At 45.0% G+C, this 19,795-nt stretch overlaps 1 protein-coding gene across 13 annotated transcripts in view; it reads left to right on the top strand.

Moving 5' to 3' along the window:
• The window catches only part of CPNE1 (copine 1), a 38,211-nt gene extending 21,119 nt beyond the window's left edge, over nt 1–17,092 (top strand). For 11 of the 13 annotated variants that reach the window (XM_009216211.1, XM_021944135.1, XM_009216210.2 and 8 more), the window contains 15 exons: nt 10,589–10,717; nt 10,816–10,995; nt 11,126–11,200; nt 11,278–11,349; nt 11,487–11,567; nt 11,738–11,827; nt 11,937–12,023; nt 12,162–12,248; nt 12,343–12,402; nt 12,482–12,615; nt 12,721–12,775; nt 13,030–13,081; nt 15,744–15,877; nt 16,334–16,570; nt 16,753–17,092. In XM_009216211.1, the coding sequence (XP_009214475.1) occupies nt 10,589–10,717; nt 10,816–10,995; nt 11,126–11,200; nt 11,278–11,349; nt 11,487–11,567; nt 11,738–11,827; nt 11,937–12,023; nt 12,162–12,248; nt 12,343–12,402; nt 12,482–12,615; nt 12,721–12,775; nt 13,030–13,081; nt 15,744–15,877; nt 16,334–16,570; nt 16,753–16,893 (1,614 nt within the window). In that variant the 3' untranslated portion in view covers nt 16,894–17,092. Of the gene's footprint in view, nt 1–10,588; nt 10,718–10,815; nt 10,996–11,125; nt 11,201–11,277; nt 11,350–11,486; nt 11,568–11,737; nt 11,828–11,936; nt 12,024–12,161; nt 12,249–12,342; nt 12,403–12,481; nt 12,616–12,720; nt 12,776–13,029; nt 13,082–15,743; nt 15,878–16,333; nt 16,571–16,752 lie in introns of those variants that run through there. The other 2 variants (NM_001169012.1, XR_002524583.1) reach the window with 2 other exon arrangements.
• Nucleotides 17,093–19,795: the final 2,703 nt, after the last annotated feature.

Raw genomic sequence — 19,795 nt, 5'->3', positions numbered from 1 at the left:
CACAGTCAGGCTTATGATTGCAGAGGCAGACCTGAACTTACTTTGTTGTTTTTTTGTTTGTATTTTGTTTTCGTGACAGAGTCTCACTTTGTTGCTTAGGCGGCAATGCAGTGGTGTGATTTCAGCTCCGCCTCCCGAGTTCAAGCAATTCTCCTGCCTCAGCCTGCCAAGTAACTGGGATTACAGGTGTGCACCACCACACCTGGCTAATTTTTGTATTTTTAGTAGAGACAGGGTTTCACGATGTTGGCCGGGCTGGTCTTGAACTCCTGACCTCAGGTGATCCTGCCTCCCAAAGTGCTGGGATTACAGGTGTGAGCCAGTGCACCCAGCCTGAACTTATTTTGAAGTACTCATATGAAGACTTTGTGTTAGTGTGTTCAGAGTCTCTGGGCAGAGAAAAACACCCACTCCACTACAGTCCTATCCTACTCTTGAGAGCCTGTTTGCAGGTTCTAGCAGGGGAGCACAGCTACTCGTATATCCTTGACCGAGGACCAGTCCTCCTGTCTCAGGGATGGTTGTCCTTTTTGATGGAGCATGCAGCTTCAGGAGGGATGCATGTGAAGCAGTGAGAGAGGCAGGGGACACCCACCTAGCCAGGCAGCTCAGCCACATCAACTGGGGTGATTAATGGGGTGACAGGTGGCGCAGCCAGATTGTCCTCACCTCCCCCATCCTGCTTTTGAAGACTATGTATTCCTCCTCAGTTTGCTTCGTTCTCCATATCCAGTTTTGTCCTCAAGTTATTTTTTAAGAGTTAATTGTACAGTGGTTAGATTTGTTCAACTTTGGATAAGCCTTTGGGGATGTTGGAGTCAGATTAGTGGCTTCCGGTTTTTTGTTTTTGACCATCACCCAGTAGAGCAAAGTGGGAAGCCTTGTGGCCATTTTCTTTTTCATATTTTCCCACCTTTTAGTTTTTGTGTGCACATCTTAAGCTTTGTAGTGTTGCCAAATACTGTGTCAGCCTGACTCCTTAGTACTACATGGATCTAAACCAAATTTATTGTTGAAAATTTCACTTTATAAGCACCATTCAGTAGCCCTTAGTCATATGTATGAATAAGGAACGTGTAGTTTTATAGAAAGGATTTTCATATTTTGGTTCAGTTTGTGACCTATGAGGAATATCCTTAGAGCTGCTGTTGTAAATTTGGAGAATCCCCAAGTTAGAGAAGTGGGGATAAGAAAATTTGTCTACCTTCTCCGTGTCCTTTGATGAGGCCAGAAAGGAAAAGAAGAGTGGTGGTGGTCGGTATAGTTTGTCTTTTCAATCTTATGGGAAAACATGTTCAATGGGTGGTCCTTTGTAAGCCTATGGAGGATTTTCTGATTGGCTTTCAAGACTTGATCCTGCATCTGTGAGCTGATTGATCCAGCATGCCAAGGTAGGCAACAGGAGTGTGAGCATGACACTGGTTTATTAAAGGAGTGACCCTGCCACCCAGACCTTCAGCCCTCTATACCATGTTCTTGCAGCCTCTGTGCAACTTCTGGTCATTACCTGGGGTGGATAAGGAATTGGGAATTGCAGGCTGGTGCCTTTCCTGGTTAGGGCTTTGGAAGTGGAAGAGGGAAGTGTTAGGGACTGATGAATGAATTTCAGCTCATTTGGCACTGAATTAGATCCCACTGGACCCAGGAAAAATCTTCTAGGTTATGAATAGGAAAATTAGAACCTCCCAAGGCAGGGGAAGGGCAGCCATAGAAAATGAAGTGCAAGTTACTCCCTTGTAGCAGAGAATGGGATTCCCTATCGACAGTAGTATGCTGGTAAACTGGCTGGCAGGGGAAAGGAAGCTGTTACTTTTTCTGTTGCCCAATTTCTGTAGTTTTAAACTTACCAAAGCCACCTACTTACACAATTTCCTAACATATAACAGGTGGCTCTTGCAAGCCATACAAGCTTGCGCCAGCACATTGCCACAAACTTCCCTCAAATATTTGAATTCCCATTATGTGCTCAGGTATGTGCTGTGTGGCAGGAGAAGCTGCAACAGTATTTATTCTGAAGAGTTTCATCATTTAGTTGACAGGCAAGAAGCTGGAGAAACATCGACAGAATACAGTCATGTGGCATGAATTGAATATAGTAGCCCAGAGTGAGAAGTTGAGTATGGAAAGATCATGAAAAGGGAAGCATATGTAAGCTAGGCTTGAAGGATAATGATAATAGCTAACACGTGGTCACAGCAGTTCCAGACTCTGTACTAAGCACCATGCATACATTATTTATATTAATCTAAAGAAATAGATACTATCCCCCACTTTACACCTGAGGAACCTGAAGTTTAGTGAGATTAAGTATTTTGCCCAAGTTATATAGATATGACATCAATTTAGTGTTGTAGTATGTCATTATTGTGGCTAGGAAGGAGTAAGGCCAGTATTTGGAGCCTGGTCATTTCACTGCAGAACCCACACTCTTGCCCACTGCATCAGATTGCAATTGAATATAGAAAGGGGGCTTTTCAAAGAGAAAAAAGTCTTAACAACAGTCCAAGGTTAGAGATTAGGTAGGAATCAGAATATTTGAGTTCCAGTCTTCATTTCACTTAACCATATACGTGGCCTTAGCCAAACCACATCTTCCCTCTATGCCTTGGATCGAGGGACTTGAATTAGATGGTCACTCAGTTCCTTTTTATTTCTCACATACTGTGAATTTTAAGTTATAAAAATGGGAATGAGTATGCCTTTCTTAAGGGACAGAGAATGTGCCCTGCTAGGGCACATCGAGGTTGGCAGAAGGAGTAAACAGAAGAAAACAAACTATAAAGGGTGACTCCCAAGTGGTAGAAAGCAGAGGCAGAAAAATGTTGGAGCTGTGGACTCAGCTGTTCCATTCTCAGCACCCAACTAGCCCCAAATGGAATGGTGGCGGGGTGGGGACATAATAGAGATGATAAACTGGTGTTTTGTGTTCGATGTTCCTAGAAAGCCTACTTCTCTCTTGGTGTCTCAGCAGCAGGTCAGAGCTAGATTTGGGTCATTTCTGAGGATCCTTGAGTTATTACTCTTTTCCTAGCATTCATAAATTTAACAGATATCAATAGACACATGCTATTTTCCAGGCATTGGCACAGAAGCAAGGCTAATCTGGTCCCTCTGCTTGTTGAAGTTACAGTCCAAGAGGAGAAATACATAATAAGCAAGTTATACATTTTGATAGGATTATAAGAATTGGGATTTTGTTGGATTAGAGTCAGAGAATGTCTATGACTTCAACATAACAGATAGGGGACTGAGAGTGGAAATGGTAAAACTAGTTAAGACTATTACAGACATCCAGCCAAGATGTGCTTGGTGATGAAAGAGTGCACAAATATCAAAAAAATAAATGATAAAATTTTAAACTTTTTTTATTGACTCGAATGTGATATTTAATATGGTTCTGGAAGATTTTGGTCCTAAAAAGGAGGTTGAAAGTCCCATGGGGCTAATTATAATGGCAGTATATGAAAAATAAATGAATCTGGTTTAAAGTAGGTAGTTGTTCAAGAGATGTAGGACAGAAGAGTGACACGAACAGTTTTAATCACAGATTTCTAAGCAGATGTAGGCTTAGAGGTAGATTTCAAAGGAGATGAAACATGTTTTGGAAGAGATTAATAATCCCATGGTTTATAGATCATTTCAAGGAAATATTGCTCAAAGGATAGAAAACTACAGGTGGAAAAGATTTGTTTCTAAAGAGTTGTGATTTCCAATGAGAAAGAAAAGGAGACAAATCTGTGAAGAACAAAAATGCTTGCACAGAAAGCTCTGACTTCAGAATGGAAGCCAGGCCACCTTAGGGGGCATCACATCAGTGAGAGTTCAGTCCCTTATGCTGCTGAGGCACACATGAGCCCACAATGGTATGTTGGGGTTTGATTCTGGGTTCAAAAAACTGAAAAAGGATGTAGTCCAGGAAAAGTGGTATAATGGTAATGATTAGGAAGGAATAGTACACCAGGAATTGAGTCCTACACAGGAAGATAATCGTAGCCCACTCACTACATGTGTTTGGCCCAGACCAAGGGCATCTCTTTTGGGTACATTTGAGAAGTCATGGAGTGAGAAGACAGCAGCTCCAGTTGTTGCTTGTAATCTTACCACCCCAAATAATCACTGCTAATGCTTTTGTCATTCACAACAACCTCTTACCGGGAGGACCTGTAGTTCTCCAATTAAAAATTTCCCTAGCTGGGTGCGGTGGCTCATCCCAGCACTTTGGGAACCCAAGGCAGGTGGATCACCTCAGGTCAGGAGTTCAATACCAGCCTGGCCAACATGGTGAAACCCTGTCTCTACAAAAATACGAAAATTAGCCGGGTATGATGGCAGGTGCCTGTAATCCCAGCTACTCTGGAGGCTGTGGTGGGAGAATCGCTGGAACCCGGGAGGCAGAGGTTACAGTGAGCCGAGATGGCACCATTGCACTCCAGCCTGGGCAACAGAGCGAGACTGTGTCTCAAAAATAATAATAATAATTTCCCCCACATTTTATTATGAAAATTTTCAACATGTAGCAAAGTTGAAAAAAAATTACACCCATATATCCACCGTTTCAGATCCTACAATTTAAAATCTTGTTTTATCACATTTCTTCAACAACTCCTTTTATTTTTTGGTGCATTTCAAAAAAGTTGCATGCATCAGTACACTTCGAAACATTTCAGCATGCCTTAACTTTAGTGCAACATTTGTTTATGGGTTGTTGGGTTTTTGTGGGGGTTTTTTTGGTAAAATTTTACAATCAGATGCGTACACTCAGTGTTCCTTTAGATGGAAGTGGCAAATGCACACACTCCTGTGACCCACATTCTTAGAATGCTAAGAACGTTTCCCTTCCCACTGAGAGCTCTCTGCCTCTGCTCAGTTAATACCTGCCCTTCCCCTGGGGGAGAAGGGAGGACAACCAGTATTCTGAATATTTACATCACAGATTTGTTTTGCCTGTTCTGAAACTTCATAAATGGAATCTGTTTACTTTATTCTTCATTTTTATTCATGTTACAGATATTAATAGTTTTTTTGTTGCTGAATATTTTCTATAAACATCACAATTTGTTCTCATATTGATGAATACCTGGGCTGTTTCAAGTTTTTGGCTATTGTGAATAAAGCTGCTGTGAACATTCGTATACAAATCTTTGTGGACATAATGTTTCCATTTCTTTTGGCTAAAAACCTAGGAGTGGAATTGCTCCTGGGCTAGGTGTATGTTAGGTTTTTTGATAAGCTGCCAGACTGTTTTCCAAAGTGGTACATTTAATGTTTTCACTAACAATATATGAGAGTTTCATATCCTTGCCAGCATTTGGTGGTGGTGGTCTTTTTTATTATACTTTTAGCCATTGTGGTGGGTATGTAACAGTATCTCATTGTGGTTTTATTTTTCATTACCCTGATAACTAACGCTGTGGATCGCTTTGCTTATTTCTGATTCACATATTTTCCTTTATGAAGTGCCTGATCAAATCTTTTGTCCATTTTAATTGACTTAATATTGAATTGTAGGAGTCCTGCATTTAAATTTTAAAGTTGAACTGTATAAGATCAGGATAAGGGAGATTTACTGTTACACATTAGTTCAAGGCCTGAAGTGTGACTTGAGCAAAAGCACATTCACCATTTGTTCAGCAAATGGTTGTTAGTACCCTATATACTAAGCACTAATACTAGTGATACAGAGATAATATCCAACCCCAGTTCAAGGAGCCCACAGTTTACAGGGCAGACAGACAAAAGTAAAAATTATGGTGTGGCTTCAATGTTAAGTGAGTCACTGAATACTTACTATCTACTGTAGGATACGTAGATACTGTTGTGGGTCCTGGAGCTAGCCAGAGTTACTAATCTTGTATAGCTTATTTTCTGGAGTGTATAAGGAGGGAGACAGAGTGCAAAAGTCCTGAGGTGGTAAATAAGGTTGGTGTTAGGTGTATGTGGATCAGAAAGGCCAACCTGGCTGGAGGATAGTTGGGTGGCTAGATGATTAGTTAGGCAAGGGTCAGGTCTTCCAGGGCCTTGTTGAAGACCATGGTAAGAACTTTAGGTTTTATCTTAAGTGTTTTGGAAAGGCATTCCAGAGTTTTCAGTGGAGAAATGACATGATCAGGTTTCTGTTTGACGAATAAACCCAGAAATGTCTGTGTGATTGCAGAAACACTGATGAGGAAACCATTGCAGTCATCCAGAGTAGAGATAAAAAAATCCTTCTTGGGGAAAATGGGCAAGGGTTCATAAAGGAATAATGTCATATTAGAACCATGGATGACAGGACATTTGCTAGGCAGGAAAGTCAGGCATGTGTGTTAGATGAACCAGAAATAACTTTGGATGACTAGTTGGGTGGGCGAGTGAGCGGCAGGACGTAGAGCTGATGGCAAACAGGGAAGGGCTTTAAAGGTTGATCTAGGGATGCAGGGTTATCAGATTGCGCGACTACCAAGTTCTATGTAGGTATGTCCTTTGGAGTTGTGCAGCAAGGTAGCCTTGGTAGGGAGTTTGACTCTGAACCTAAAGGCAGCTATACAGGGCTTTTACTTAGTATAGAGACTGAAAGCTGGCATCTGGGATGACCGGGTGGGGCAGTGCTAGGACAGAAACCAAGCAGGACGCAAGAGACTCTAATAAGGCCTGAAGTTAGGTAGGGGCTGTTGAACTGGAAATGGAGGGTTTGGGCTTGGAATGAACAGTAAAGAGGATTTGAGGTGTGGATTGGGGGGAGAAGCTAATGAGGCCTTTTTATTTATTTTGCTTGTTTTGTTTTGTTTTTGTTTTTATATGAGGCCTTTTAAAAAATACAAAACAATATAAAATATTGAAACAATACAGAAGTATGGAGTTCACAAAATTCTCATCCTCCACTCCTTTGAGCTACCTAAAACATTTGGTGTATCTTCCATTTTTCTGTGTGTGTATTTATTTATTTTATGTTTGTATTCAAATCTATTATAAAGATACACCTACAATTGAAGTTTAAAATGGAGGTTTACAATTGAAGTAAAAAATGGTCATATACTTCTTGTTGTTATTATTATTATTTGAGATGGAGTCTTGTGTACAGTGCCGTGATCTCAGCTCACTGCAACCTCCAACTCCCAGGTTCAAGTGATTCTCCTGGCTCAGCCTCCCGAGTATCTGGGACTACAGGTGTGCACCACCACACCCAGCTGATTTTTGTATTTTTGGTAGAGACTGGGTTTCACCATGTTGGCCATGCTGGTATTGAACTGACCTCAAGTGATCCGCCCACCTCGGCCTCCCATAGTGCTGGGATTACAGAAGTGAGTCACTGTGCCCAGCCTATTTTTTATTTTTTCATATGATACCAATATAATATAGTTCTGTCTTGTTGTGTAGCCACTATGCAGCATTCCGTTGTTCAGATGTATCATATTTAGTCGACAGACCTTTAGGCTGGCTTAGGTTTTTCACTATTCCCAGCATTAGTGAAATGAGCATTCTTTTTTATTTGTCTCCGTACTGTGTAAACACTGCCTTGGAGAGCATGTGAGGTGACATGCATGGAATTCAGGTTGTGACTTGGGGGAAGCTGTGATCCTGATCCCTTGAGGGAACATGTATTCTGCTCTGGGTCTGTCCTTGGGGAACCTCCAAGGGAGTGATCAGAATGGTCAGGAGTCTGCAGGCCACATTCTAGGGGCAACAGTCAAAAGAACTGGGGCTGTTTCTCCAGATTTCAGCTGGGACTGTTCACAGCTTCCACGTATCAGATGAGTTCTCATAGGGAGATAGGGTAAGGCCTTCCCATGGAGCTGGGGAAGAACACCTACCAGGTAGAAGTAAGAATTCCACAGAGTTAGGTCAGTTTGGGTAGGATTTGTATGGACCTCGACTTTCTGATGATTGGATTGTAAGACTGGGTTTTCTGTCACTGGGAGCGTTCACGCAGGGGCCAGGGTGCTGTGGAGGGGCAGTATGTGAAGCAAGTTGAACTCTTCACATTCCAACTTTGATAACAGCATTCCAGATGGAGACTATGAGAGACCAAGATGGGGTACTGTGGGCTGTGAGGGAGGAGCGATTGACTGAGGATTCGTATAGGGGAGGGCTGAGGCTGGAGGCATCTCAGGGTATAGCTCTGGGAAACCTGGAATGCTGGGTGAAGCTCAGTGAAAGATTTAACCTCATGTGCACTGCTGGTGGAGTGGTCTTCAGGTGTATGGGCCAAGGGGGACACAGGGATAACAAGAGGTCTGAGGGTGATTGTTACGGTGACTGCAGGAGGATGGAATACCCGGGTGTTGTCATGGTGCTCCATGCAAGAAAATGTTTCCAGCAGAGGGAGGGGGTGAATCAGAGAAGCATGGTGCTGCCTGGTTAGAGGGGCAAGACATGAGTTAGTTTGGAACTGGCTGGGTAGGGAACTGGGACTGGAGATGAACTTTCAGATTTCATTCTGCAAATACATATTGTCTGGGTGCTTGGGATAGAGCAATGAACAGAACAGCTAAATATTCCTTTCTCACAGAGTTTATATTTTAGTAGGGGAAACAGTAAATAAATGTATATAATGTTAGACATTGAGAAAAAGCAGAAAAGGGGTATGCAATGTCAGGGGCAGTGTGGTTGAAATTTTAGAGGGGCTAAAAGGGAGAGCCTATATATGTATATATATAAAACAGGGAAGATTATTTTGAGTAAAGACTTGTGGGGAAAGGGAGCAGTGAGCCATGTGGATATAATGCAGAGAAAGAATACATTCCAGGTACTGCAAAGTGTTTGGGGTAGAAACAAACTTGGCTGGCTGGGTGCGGTGGCACACACTATCATGCCAGGACTTTGTGAGGCTGAGGTGGGTGGATTGCTTGATCCGAGGAGTTCGAGAGCAGCCTGGACAACATAGTGAGACCCTGTCTCAACAAAGAAAAAAAAAATTAGCTGGGTATGGTGGTGCACACCTGTAGTCCGAGCTACTTGGGAGGCTGAGGTGGGAGGGATCGCTTGAACCCAAGAGGCAGAGGTTGTGGTGAGCTGAGATCTCACCACTGCGCTCCAGCCTGGGTGACAGAATGAGACTCTGTCTCACAAAAGAAGGAGCAAACAAACTTGGCTTATTTGAGGAGTGACAAGCAAGGTGGCTGAAATGGAGTGAGCAAGAGAGATGATATTAGGAGATCAGGTTAAAGAAATCTAGACTTTCCAGGACATTATAGGCCATGGTATAGTTTGGATTTTTTCTTTTCTTTCTTTGTTGCCCAGGCTGGAGTACAGTGGCGCGATCTTGGCTTACTACAACCTCCACCTCCCAGATTCAAGCGATTCTCCTACCTCAGCCTCCCAAAGTGCTAGAATTACAGGCTCCCACCACCACACCAGCTAATTTTTTTATTTTTAGTAGAAATGGGGTTTCACCATGTTGGTCAGGCTGGTCTTGAACTCCTGACCTCAAGTGATCCAGCCACCTTGGCCTCCCAAAGTGCTGGGATTACAGGCGTGAACCACCACATCTGGCCAAGTTTGGATTTTTTCTAAGTGCAGTGGTAAATGGGAAGTATTAGAGGATTCAGGCAGAGGTGTGATAAGACCTCACTTTTTTTTTTTTCTTTTTTTTTTTTCTTGAGATGGAGTCTTGTTCTTGTTGCCCAGGCTGGAGTACAGTGGCATGATCTTGGCTCACTGCAACCTCCACCTCCTGGGTTCAAGCAATTCTCCTGCCTCAGCCTCCTGAGTAGCCAAGATTACAGGCACGCGCCACCATGCCCGGCTAATTTTTGTATTTTTTTTAGTAGAGACGGGCTTTCACCATGTTGGCCAGGCTGGTCTCAAACTCCTGACCTCAAGTGATCTACCCACCTTGGCCTCCCAAAGTGCCAGGATTACAGGCATGAGCCACCGTGTCCAGCCTCACTTATGTTTTAATAGGATCAGCTTGACTGCTGTATTTAGAATAGCCTGCTGGGGTGGAGATGGGGGAATGGAGGTGGAGACGGCATAGAATAAGGGAGACCAGTTGAAGGGGCTAATGCTGTAAGCCAGGTGAGAAACAGTGATGGCTTAGATTGGGCAGCAGCAGTGGAAATAGTGAGGAGTTGGACATTAGCACTCATTAGAGGTGAGGAGAATTAGTAGGGGGATCATAACTCCACCCCAAGAGTTAGGTCCCCAGGGTTAGTGAGAAGTCACTGGAAGAAGATACTTTGTGGATCATAGTTATATTTGGGGTTATTTTAGGATCAGAACTTGGATTAGGGTCTGACCTGGAACCAGTAAGGGGGTCAGAAAGATTTATTGGTCTTTGCAAAGACCAAGATTGGAGTCTGGGTTTGGACAGCCCTATTGGGATTAAGACAAATTTTAGGGTGAGGATAGTTTGGGGTTACAGTTGTAGATGGAGGCTAGTACCCCTTTTCAATATCTTCAGACCAGGGTTGGTTGTAACCGCCATCTTCTGTGCCAGTGAGCTCACCTGGGGGTGGAGGAGTTTGGAGGCTATAAGGCCTTTTCTTCCTTGGGTGTCATGGGGGTAGACGTATGCTCAGTCCTGCCTGGGTCCCAAGCTGGGACCTGCAGTCAGGGAACGGGAGAGAAGGTGACTCCCTGGTGCTTGACCCAGCTTCTTTTCCCTCAGATGGCCCACTGCGTGACCTTGGTTCAGCTGTCCATTTCCTGTGACCATCTCATTGACAAGGACATCGGCTCCAAGTCTGACCCACTCTGCGTCCTTTTACAGGATGTGGGAGGGGGTAGCTGGGCTGAGGTGAGGCAGATTATGGAGGTTAAGGTTGTGGAGGGAGTCTAATATTGTGTTTTGGGGTGGAGGCTGTGACTGTGATGCTTACTGGCCTCTGCCCACAGCTTGGCCGGACTGAACGAGTGCGGAACTGCTCAAGCCCTGAGTTCTCCAAGACCCTACAGCTTGAGTACCACTTTGAGACAGTTCAGAAGCTACGCTTTGGAATCTATGACATAGACAACAAGACACCAGAGCTGGGGGATGATGACTTCCTAGGGGGTGCTGAGTGTTCCCTAGGACAGGTATGTAGGGCTGGGGATTAGGATCCTTCAGACACAGGTCGTGAGACAACCTAGCCTGCCTGGAGGTAGGCGGCAAGCAGGACCTAACCCTGCCTGTTATCCTGAAACTCCCTTCCCCGCTTTGCCCCAGATTGTGTCCAGCCAGGTACTGACTCTCCCCTTGATGCTGAAGCCTGGAAAACCCGCTGGGCAGGGGACCATCACGGTAAGGAACCCAGCAAGGGTTGGGGAGGGACTTAACATCAGTGAATTCATGAGGTGATGTAGTCTTCCCCTACCTAGGTCTCAGCTCAGGAGTTGAAGGACAATCGTGTAGTGACCATGGAGGTAGAGGCCAGAAACCTAGATAAGAAGGTGTGTCTGGAAGTAGGCACTGGTAATCCAAGAGTTAAGGGGCCAAGGATGGTGTATGGGGGATGGGGGTGTGGACAGAGGGATGGCATAGTTGTGGTTTGTTCCTGAGTTTTGTAACTGGGGTCTCGCATTGGCAGGACTTCCTGGGAAAATCGGATCCATTTCTGGAGTTCTTCCGCCAGCGTGATGGGAAATGGCACCTGGTGTACAGATCTGAGGTATGAGTCCCCTGGGATTGGGTGGGTTGGGGTAGGAGAGAATCTCATGGGGCCTGTGACTAGCAAGGTTTGGAACTTGGGGAGAAAGAAACTGCAGGTGGGTAGAGAAGTGTGGCAGCTCCTCACGGGCCATGCCAGAACTCACTGGAGGCCTTGGCCTCCACCTTCAGGTCATCAAGAACAACCTGAACCCTACATGGAAGCGTTTCTCAGTCCCTGTTCAGCATTTCTGTGGTGGGGACCCCAGCACACCCATCGAGGTGAGGAGCTTGTCTCCTGCGTGGACTGCGCTGGGGAAGAGAACCTGGGGAGGGACTTACTCTCATCTGCCACCTGACTCGTTTATGTCCACACACACCTTCCCCTCAGGTGCGATGCTCCGATTATGACAGTGACGGGTCACATGATCTCATCGGTACCTTCCACACCAGCTTGGCCCAGCTGCAAGCAGTCCCGGTGAGTGCTGGTCTTGCCATGGGTGTGGAAATGGGCCTAGATAGCTGAAGCTCGGGGTTAGAGAGGGAGGAGAAGGCAGCTCGAGTCCTTGGCTGATGCTCTGAGAATTTCCTACCCTAATTTTTCTGTCCTCACCAGGCTGAGTTTGAATGCATCCACCCTGAGAAGCAGCAGAAAAAGAAAAGCTACAAGAACTCTGGAACTATTTGTGTCAAGATTTGCCGGGTGAGACAAAAGCCCATATAACCAAGGCTTTGATTCCTGAGCTCCATGACATCAACTGCTGTCACCCCAGGCATGACCCTGGTTTCATTTGCAGGTAGAAACAGAGTATTCCTTTCTGGACTATGTGATGGGAGGCTGTCAGATCAACTTCACTGTAAGTTGCCTTACCAAGGGCAAGAGAATAGGTCTGGGGCTCAAGGTGGTCTTTAGCTCCCTTCCTCACCTCCTCCCAGGTGGGCGTGGACTTCACTGGCTCCAATGGAGACCCCTCCTCACCTGACTCCCTACACTACCTGAGTCCAACAGGGGTCAATGAGTACCTGATGGCACTGTGGAGTGTGGGCAGCGTGGTTCAGGACTACGACTCGTGAGTACCTGCTTCTCTTGGCTATACCCGCTCCCTGCAGATGCTTCAGCCTCTGGGCTCACAGTCCCCTCACTGCCTCTTGCCCAATACACTGTCCTCCCACAGAGACAAGCTGTTCCCTGCATTTGGATTTGGGGCCCAGGTTCCCCCTGACTGGCAGGTGAGCTCCCTCTCTTTCTGCCACTCCTGTTTTCAGTTTCAGGGTGCTGATTTTGGGGGATATGGTAAATTTACTTACTACCTGGCACTCAGCTTTAAGAGGAGATGCAGGGATGAATTCCTGCAGGCATGTAGACAGCAAGTGCTCAGGACTCCATAGCTCCTGTAGGAATCTTGGCACACGCCATAGTGTCCTTTTTCATTCTCAGCACAGAGGTCATGGGGAAAGAACCTCGTTTTCATTCTTGTCTCCAGGTCTCGCATGAATTTGCCTTGAATTTCAACCCTGGTAACCCCTACTGTGCAGGTAAGTTTCCCCATCCACCCTGCGGCAGGTCAGTCCACACACATAGGGGCAAGCCTGCATGAGTAAAAGGGAGAGTGAGGGCAGATACCTGCCTTCATTGTCCAGAGGGTGGATTTTATTTAATTTTTATTTTTTGAGAAGGAGTCTTGCTCTGTCACCCAGGCTGGAGTGCAGTGGTGCAATCTTGGCTTACTTGCCTACTGGCTTCAAGCAATTCTTCTGCCTCAGCCTCCCAAGTAGCTGGGACTACAGGCGCATGCCACCATGCCTGGCTAATTTTTGTATGTTTAATAGAGACGGGGTTTCACCATGTTGGCCAGGCTGGTCTCGAACTCCTGACCTCAGGTGATTCACCTGCCTTGGCCTCCCAAAGTGCTGGGATTACAGGCGTGAGCCACTGCGCCCAGCCCAGAGGGTGGATTTTAGAGCTAGGCCTGTGGAATCAAATCATCATGTCAGGCTAGGAGTGGTGGCTCACACCCGTAATCCTAGCACTCAGTCGGGAGGCCAAGGTGGCTGGATCACTTGAGCCCAGGAGTTCCAGACCAGCCAAAGCCCTGTCTCTACTAAAACAAAACTTAGCCAAGCATGTTGGCAGGTGCCTGCAGTTCTAGCTACTCAGGAGGCTGAGGTGGGAGATCTCCTGAGCCCAGGAGGTTGAGGCTGTGGTGAGCCATGATCATGATCATGCCACTATACTCCAGCCTGGGTGACACAGTGAGACCCTGTCTCAAAAAAAAAAAAAGAAAAAATCATGCCACATGACTTGGGGCAGATTGTTTAATTTCTGTGTGCTTTGGTTTCATAAGAAGACTAAATATTATATGAAATTGACTACTCAAGGAGAGGCTCCAAGTAAAGCAGTAAGCCTGGTGCTTATTAAGTGTTCTCTGAAAAATGGTATCTGTTACATTATCATTATTATCTTTGCCTGGAACCTAACGGGTACTTATTTGAGCATCAGTGGAAGCCTTGTTTACCTCCTTGCAGGGTGTGTTTGGCGAGTCCACCAAGCCCTTTTGTTTCGGGCCAAACCTTTTTACTCCCCAGCACCCCAAGGTGGGCACAAGCTGAAGTGGAAAATGTGACCTGACCTGATCTGATCTGGGTTTTAAAATTTTAATTTTGTATTTCAACTAAGTTCAGACTTAGAGAAAAGTTGCAAGAATAGTCATAGGAGCTCAGTTCCTTGGAACTCAGGGGTCAGGGCCTGAGTTCACAGGGGCTCTTCACCTTTATCCCAGTTACCGTAACATAACAATTTACCACATTTACTTTCTCTTTTCTCATACATGTATACAGTGTGTGTGTGTGTGTGTATATATATGTGAGTGTGTGTGTATGTACATGTATACATATATACATACATTCACATTTCAAGGGAAATAAATGTATGTGTTTATGTATGTATACGCATGTATACATATGTTGGAGAATGCTGTAATAAATAGCCCTGCCTCAGGTTTGCCTCTATGGTCCTACCAACTTTGTACCCATCATTATCCACCTGGCTCTTTACCTCTGAGTACTTCAGTATCTCCTAAAATCAAAGACTCTTTCTTACATATCACAGACCAATCCTCAAAATCAGGAAATTAACATCTATACTATTATCCAACCTATAGCATTTATTCAGATTTTGCCAGTTGTCCTAATATCTTTTACAGCAAAAGAAAATCTCAGATCACACATTGCATTCAGTTAGTATATATTTTTTATATGGACGACTTCTTGCCTTTCATGATATTAACATTTCATGATATAAACAATATAGGCCAGATATTTTCTAGAATGTCCCTCAGTTTGAGTTTACCCAATAAATCCTCAGGATTAGATTCAGGTTGTACATTTTTGGCAGGAATACCACCAAAGTGATGCTGTGTATTCTCAGTGCATCTTATTCAGAGGCACATGATGTTGATTTGTCCTGTTACCAGTCATGTTAACTTTGGTCACTTAGTTAAGGTCAGATCTACCAGGTTTCTCCATTATACAAGTACTATTTTCCCCTTTCTAATTAGTATATTTCGAAAAAAGACTATATAAATATCCATCACATACACATCAACATTCCCCTCTAGTTTTTTATTTTTTAAGTGATGGGGGTCTCACTATGTTGCCTAAGCTGGCCTTGAACCCCTGGGCTCAAGCAGTCCTCCCACCTCAGCCTCGTGAGTAGCTGGGACTACAGGCATATGCCACTGTGCCTGGCTATACTTTCTAGTTTTAACATCCATTGATGATCCTTGCCTGAATCAGTCATTTCTGTGATTGTCAAATGATTGTGTAATTCTTCCTTCTACATTTATTAGGAGCTTTCCTTTCTCCCACAGTAATTAATCCATAGTAGGGATCCTTATTGTATCAAATGGATCATTATTAAATAGGTTATAATCTGATGCTCACACTCTCCTGGATTTGTCCAGGAGAATCCCTCTCATCTGGGTGTTAATTCAAGCTGTGATTTAGGGCAAGTCCCCTCCTGTCTTTGAACCTTAGTTTCCTCATGTGTAGGAGAGAGTCAAGTACCCTGGTTTACAAGGGTGAATGAATGAAATGCACCCAGGTTCCCAGATCTCCTGGGCTGGGATGGGGCGATTTCAGGACTGGTGTAGTCCTGAGAGGTCCAGGACTTCACGGTATTTCTTGCTCTCCTCTGCAGGCATCCAGGGCATTGTGGATGCCTACCGCCAAGCCCTGCCCCAAGTTCGCCTCTATGGCCCCACCAACTTTGCACCCATCATCAACCACGTGGCCAGGTTTGCAGCCCAGGCTGCACATCAGGGGACTGCCTCGGTGAGAGTCGTAGGCGGCAGTGGCAGTGGTGGCAGTCAAGGGCTTCCTTGAGGGTTATGGAACAAAGGACTTTTTTTTTTTTTTTTTTGAGATAGACTCTTGCTCTGTCACCCAGGCTGGAGTGCAGTGATGCGATCTCAGCTCACTGCAACCTCCACCTCGTGGGTTCAAGTGATTCTCCTGCCTCAGCCTTCCTAGTAGCTTGGATTACAGGCATGTGCCACCATGCCCAGCTAATTTTTATATTTTTAATAGAGACGGGTTTCACCATGTTGGCTGGGGTGGTTGCAAACTCCTGATCTCAAATGATCTACCTGTCTTGGCCTCCCAAAGTGCTGGGATTACAGGCGTGAGCCATTGCGCCTGGTCTGTATCAGTGTGGGGATATGTGGCTGGGGTGTTTGCAGGGGTTTGGGAGGAGGATCTGCTTCAGGACATGAATGGGCTTGTCCCTAGCAATACTTCGTGCTGTTGCTGCTGACTGATGGTGCTGTGACCGATGTGGAAGCCACACGTGAGGCTGTGGTGCGCGCCTCAAACCTGCCCATGTCAGTGATCATTGTGGGTGTGGGTGGTGCTGACTTTGAGGCCATGGAGCAGCTGGATGCTGATGGTGGACCCCTGCATACACGTTCTGGGCAGGCCGCCGCCCGCGACATTGTGCAGTTTGTACCCTACCACCGGTTCCAGAATGTAAGTGGGTACAAATTTGATCTGAGAGTTTACCCTTTCACCTTTCCCTGATGTGAGTAGGATTTAGGCCCAAGGGATGCTCACCTTTTCCTCTAAGTCTGGGGTATGGTTGGGTTCTTGGGTATGAAATGCAGACTTTGGGCAGCTGTTCTGGGCCACTGACCTTTCCCTTTTCTTGGCAGGCCCCTCGGGAGGCATTGGCACAGACTGTACTCGCAGAAGTGCCCACACAACTGGTCTCGTACTTCAGGGCCCAGGGTTGGGCCCCACTCAAGCCACTTCCACCCTCAGCCAAGGGTCCTGCACAGGCCCCCCAGGCCTAGGTCCCCTTGGAGGCTGTGGCAAGTCCTGAATCCTGTGTCCCAGAGGTCCCTCGGGGCCACAACCCAACCCTTCACACTCTCCTCAGTGCTAGCACTTTGTATTTTTTGATACTTTTATACTCATTTCTGCTTTTGCTGCTCTTGATCCCACCTGCTTGCTCCTGACAACCTTCATTCAATAAAGACCAGTGAAGACCAATGCTTTGCCACCACTCTGTGTGTGTAAATTTTAGGTGGGAGGCTGCTATTAGCAATGTTTATATCCCTTCTCTGCACCTCAGTTTGTTGACTTAGGGGTTGTTAAGTGAAGGATGCCTGTGGTGTAAAGCCCCACTCAAACTTGAGTATTTCTGGGCAGATACCTATTCATTCTAGAGACACTGACTCACTGTTTTTGAAAATACAGCCAGGTGCGGTGTGATGTGCCTGTAGTCCTCAGCTTGGGAGGCTGAGGTGGGAGGACTGCTTGAGCCCAGGAGTTCCAGACCAGGTCTGGGCAACATCGCAAGACCCCTTTTCACGCACAAGAAAAGGAAATACAAAGTTTGAATGTAAGCTAAACACCCAGCCTTCACCTTCCCTCCCTCAGGGCAGAGCTGGTCTGGGAACACAAAGATGGAAAGTGTCAGACTTCATAAAAAGCAGCAAAAGGAGAAGAAAGGATGAGTTTTAAGGTGGAGCAAAGGCTATGTAGACTTCCTGGAGGGGAGAGAGTAGTGATAATTTTCATCCTAAAAGACAGGTGAAAATCCTGAATTTTTTTAAGAGCTAATTTTTTCTTTTTTTTTTTTTTTTTTTGAGACGGAGTCTCGCTCTGTCACCCAGGCTGGAGTGCAGTGGCCAGATCTCAGCTCACTGCAAGCTCCTCCTCTCGGGTTCACGCCATTCTCCTGCCTCAGCCTCCCGAGTAGCTGGGACTACAGGCAACCGCCACTTCGCCCGGCTAGTTTTTTGTATTTTTTAGTAGAGACGGGGTTTCACCGTGTTAGCCAGGATGGTCTCGATCTCCTAACCTCGTGATCCGCCCGTCTCGGCCTCCCAAAGTGCTGGGATTACAGGCTTGAGCCACCGCGCCCGGCCAGAGCTAATTTTTTCTTAATAGAGAATACATGTATTCATTGTAGAAAAATTCTGGCTGGGCGTGGTGGCTCATGCCTGTAATCCCAGCACTTTGGGAGGCTGAGGAGGGCAGATCATTTGAGGTCAGGAGTTCAAGACCAGCCTGGCCAACATGATGAAACCCCATCTCTGCTAAAAGTACAGAAATTAGCTGGGTGTGGTGGCAGGTGCCTATAATTCCAACTACTCAGGAGGCTGAGGCAGGAGAATCGCTTGAACTCAGGAGGTGGAGGTTGCAGAGAGCCAGTATTGCACCACTGCACCCCAGCCTGAGCTACAGAGTGAGATTCTGTCTCAGAAAAGAAAAGAAAAATTTTAAGTACAGAAAAAATACCACTCAAACTACCATGTCCTGATAAAACATATTGGGCATATAACTTTTTGTCTACACATATTGTTTTAGCATTTGTTAAAATTCGTTTTTCTAATTTTAAAATGTGTGCTTGTTAGTCTGAAGTTATTTCAAATATAAATATTGTACAAATAGTGGAGCAGGTAAGGGCCCCCGTTTTTCCTAGATCTGGAAAATAGATTTTTATAAATGGGATATTTATACATACTACTTGCACCTTTTTATTTAACACATTTTGGGTGTCTTACCTATCAGAACCTATTGCTTCATTCCTTTTTTTGTTGAGACGTAGTCTCTCTATTGCCTAGGCTGGAGTGCAATATCGCAATCTCGGCTCACTGCAACTTCTGCCTTCTGGGTTCAAGCGATTCTCCTGCCTCTGCCTCCCAAGTAGCTGGGACTACAGGCATGTACCACCACACCTGGCTAATTCTTGTATTTTTAGTAGAGATGTGGTTTTACCATGTTGGCTGGTCTTGAACTTGAGACCTCAGGTGATCTGCCCACCTTGGCCTCCCAAAGTGCTGGGATTACCAGCATAAGCCACTGCACTTGGCCATCTTTTTTTTTTTTTTTTTTTTTTTTTGTAGGAGTATACCTTAGTTTATTTAGCTAATCTCTTATTTATGGAGATTTGAGTCCTAGTTTATTTCAGTGCTATAATGAACATCCTTGCACATATATGTCTGTGCACTTAACCAGAATGTTTCTGAAGAATTTGTTCCTAAAAGTGGAAATGCTATATCAAAGATTATACTTAAAATTTTAATAGATATTGCAAATTATCCTTCATAACAAAAATTATGGTCAAACCTACCCCTTTTGTTAATCTGACAGGTAAAAAAGAAGCAAAAAATAATTTTTAGTTTGAATTTATTTATTTCATTTTTCACTTTTTTTTTTTGTGACCGAGTCTCACTCTTTTGCCCAGGCTGGAGTGCAGTGGCACAATCTCAGCTCACTGCAACCTCCGCCTCCCAGGTTCAAGTGATTCTTCTGCCTCAGTCTCCTGAGTAGCTGGGATTACAGGCATGCGCCATGTTTCACCATGTTGGTCAGGCTGGTCTCAAACTCCTGACCTCGTGATCCGCCCACCTCAGCCTCCCAAAGTGCTGGAATTACAGGCGTGAGCCACCACGCCCAGCTTGAATTTATTTAAATATGAAGGATAGGTAACATCTTATATGGTTATTTGTAAATTATAGTTATTCTCAATAGCCTATTCATAGTCTGCATGTATGTGTTATAGCTTTTATTTTAAGGTTATTGGCCTTTAATCTCATACATGTTGAAAACATTTCTTCCCAGGTTGTTGTCTTTTTATTTATAGTATCCTTTGGCATATAGAACTGTTTTAATATGGAAATATTATCTTTTTATTTATGCCAGTTTAACTTTTTAAAAAGTTATCCATATATCATTTATTATTAT

This window comes from Papio anubis, chromosome 16 (genome assembly GCF_008728515.1).
Source record: "Papio anubis isolate 15944 chromosome 16, Panubis1.0, whole genome shotgun sequence".
Classification (NCBI taxonomy): domain Eukaryota; kingdom Metazoa; phylum Chordata; class Mammalia; order Primates; family Cercopithecidae; genus Papio; species Papio anubis.
Note: the sequence above shows the minus strand (reverse complement) of the source record. Positions and strands in the feature narration are given on the sequence as shown.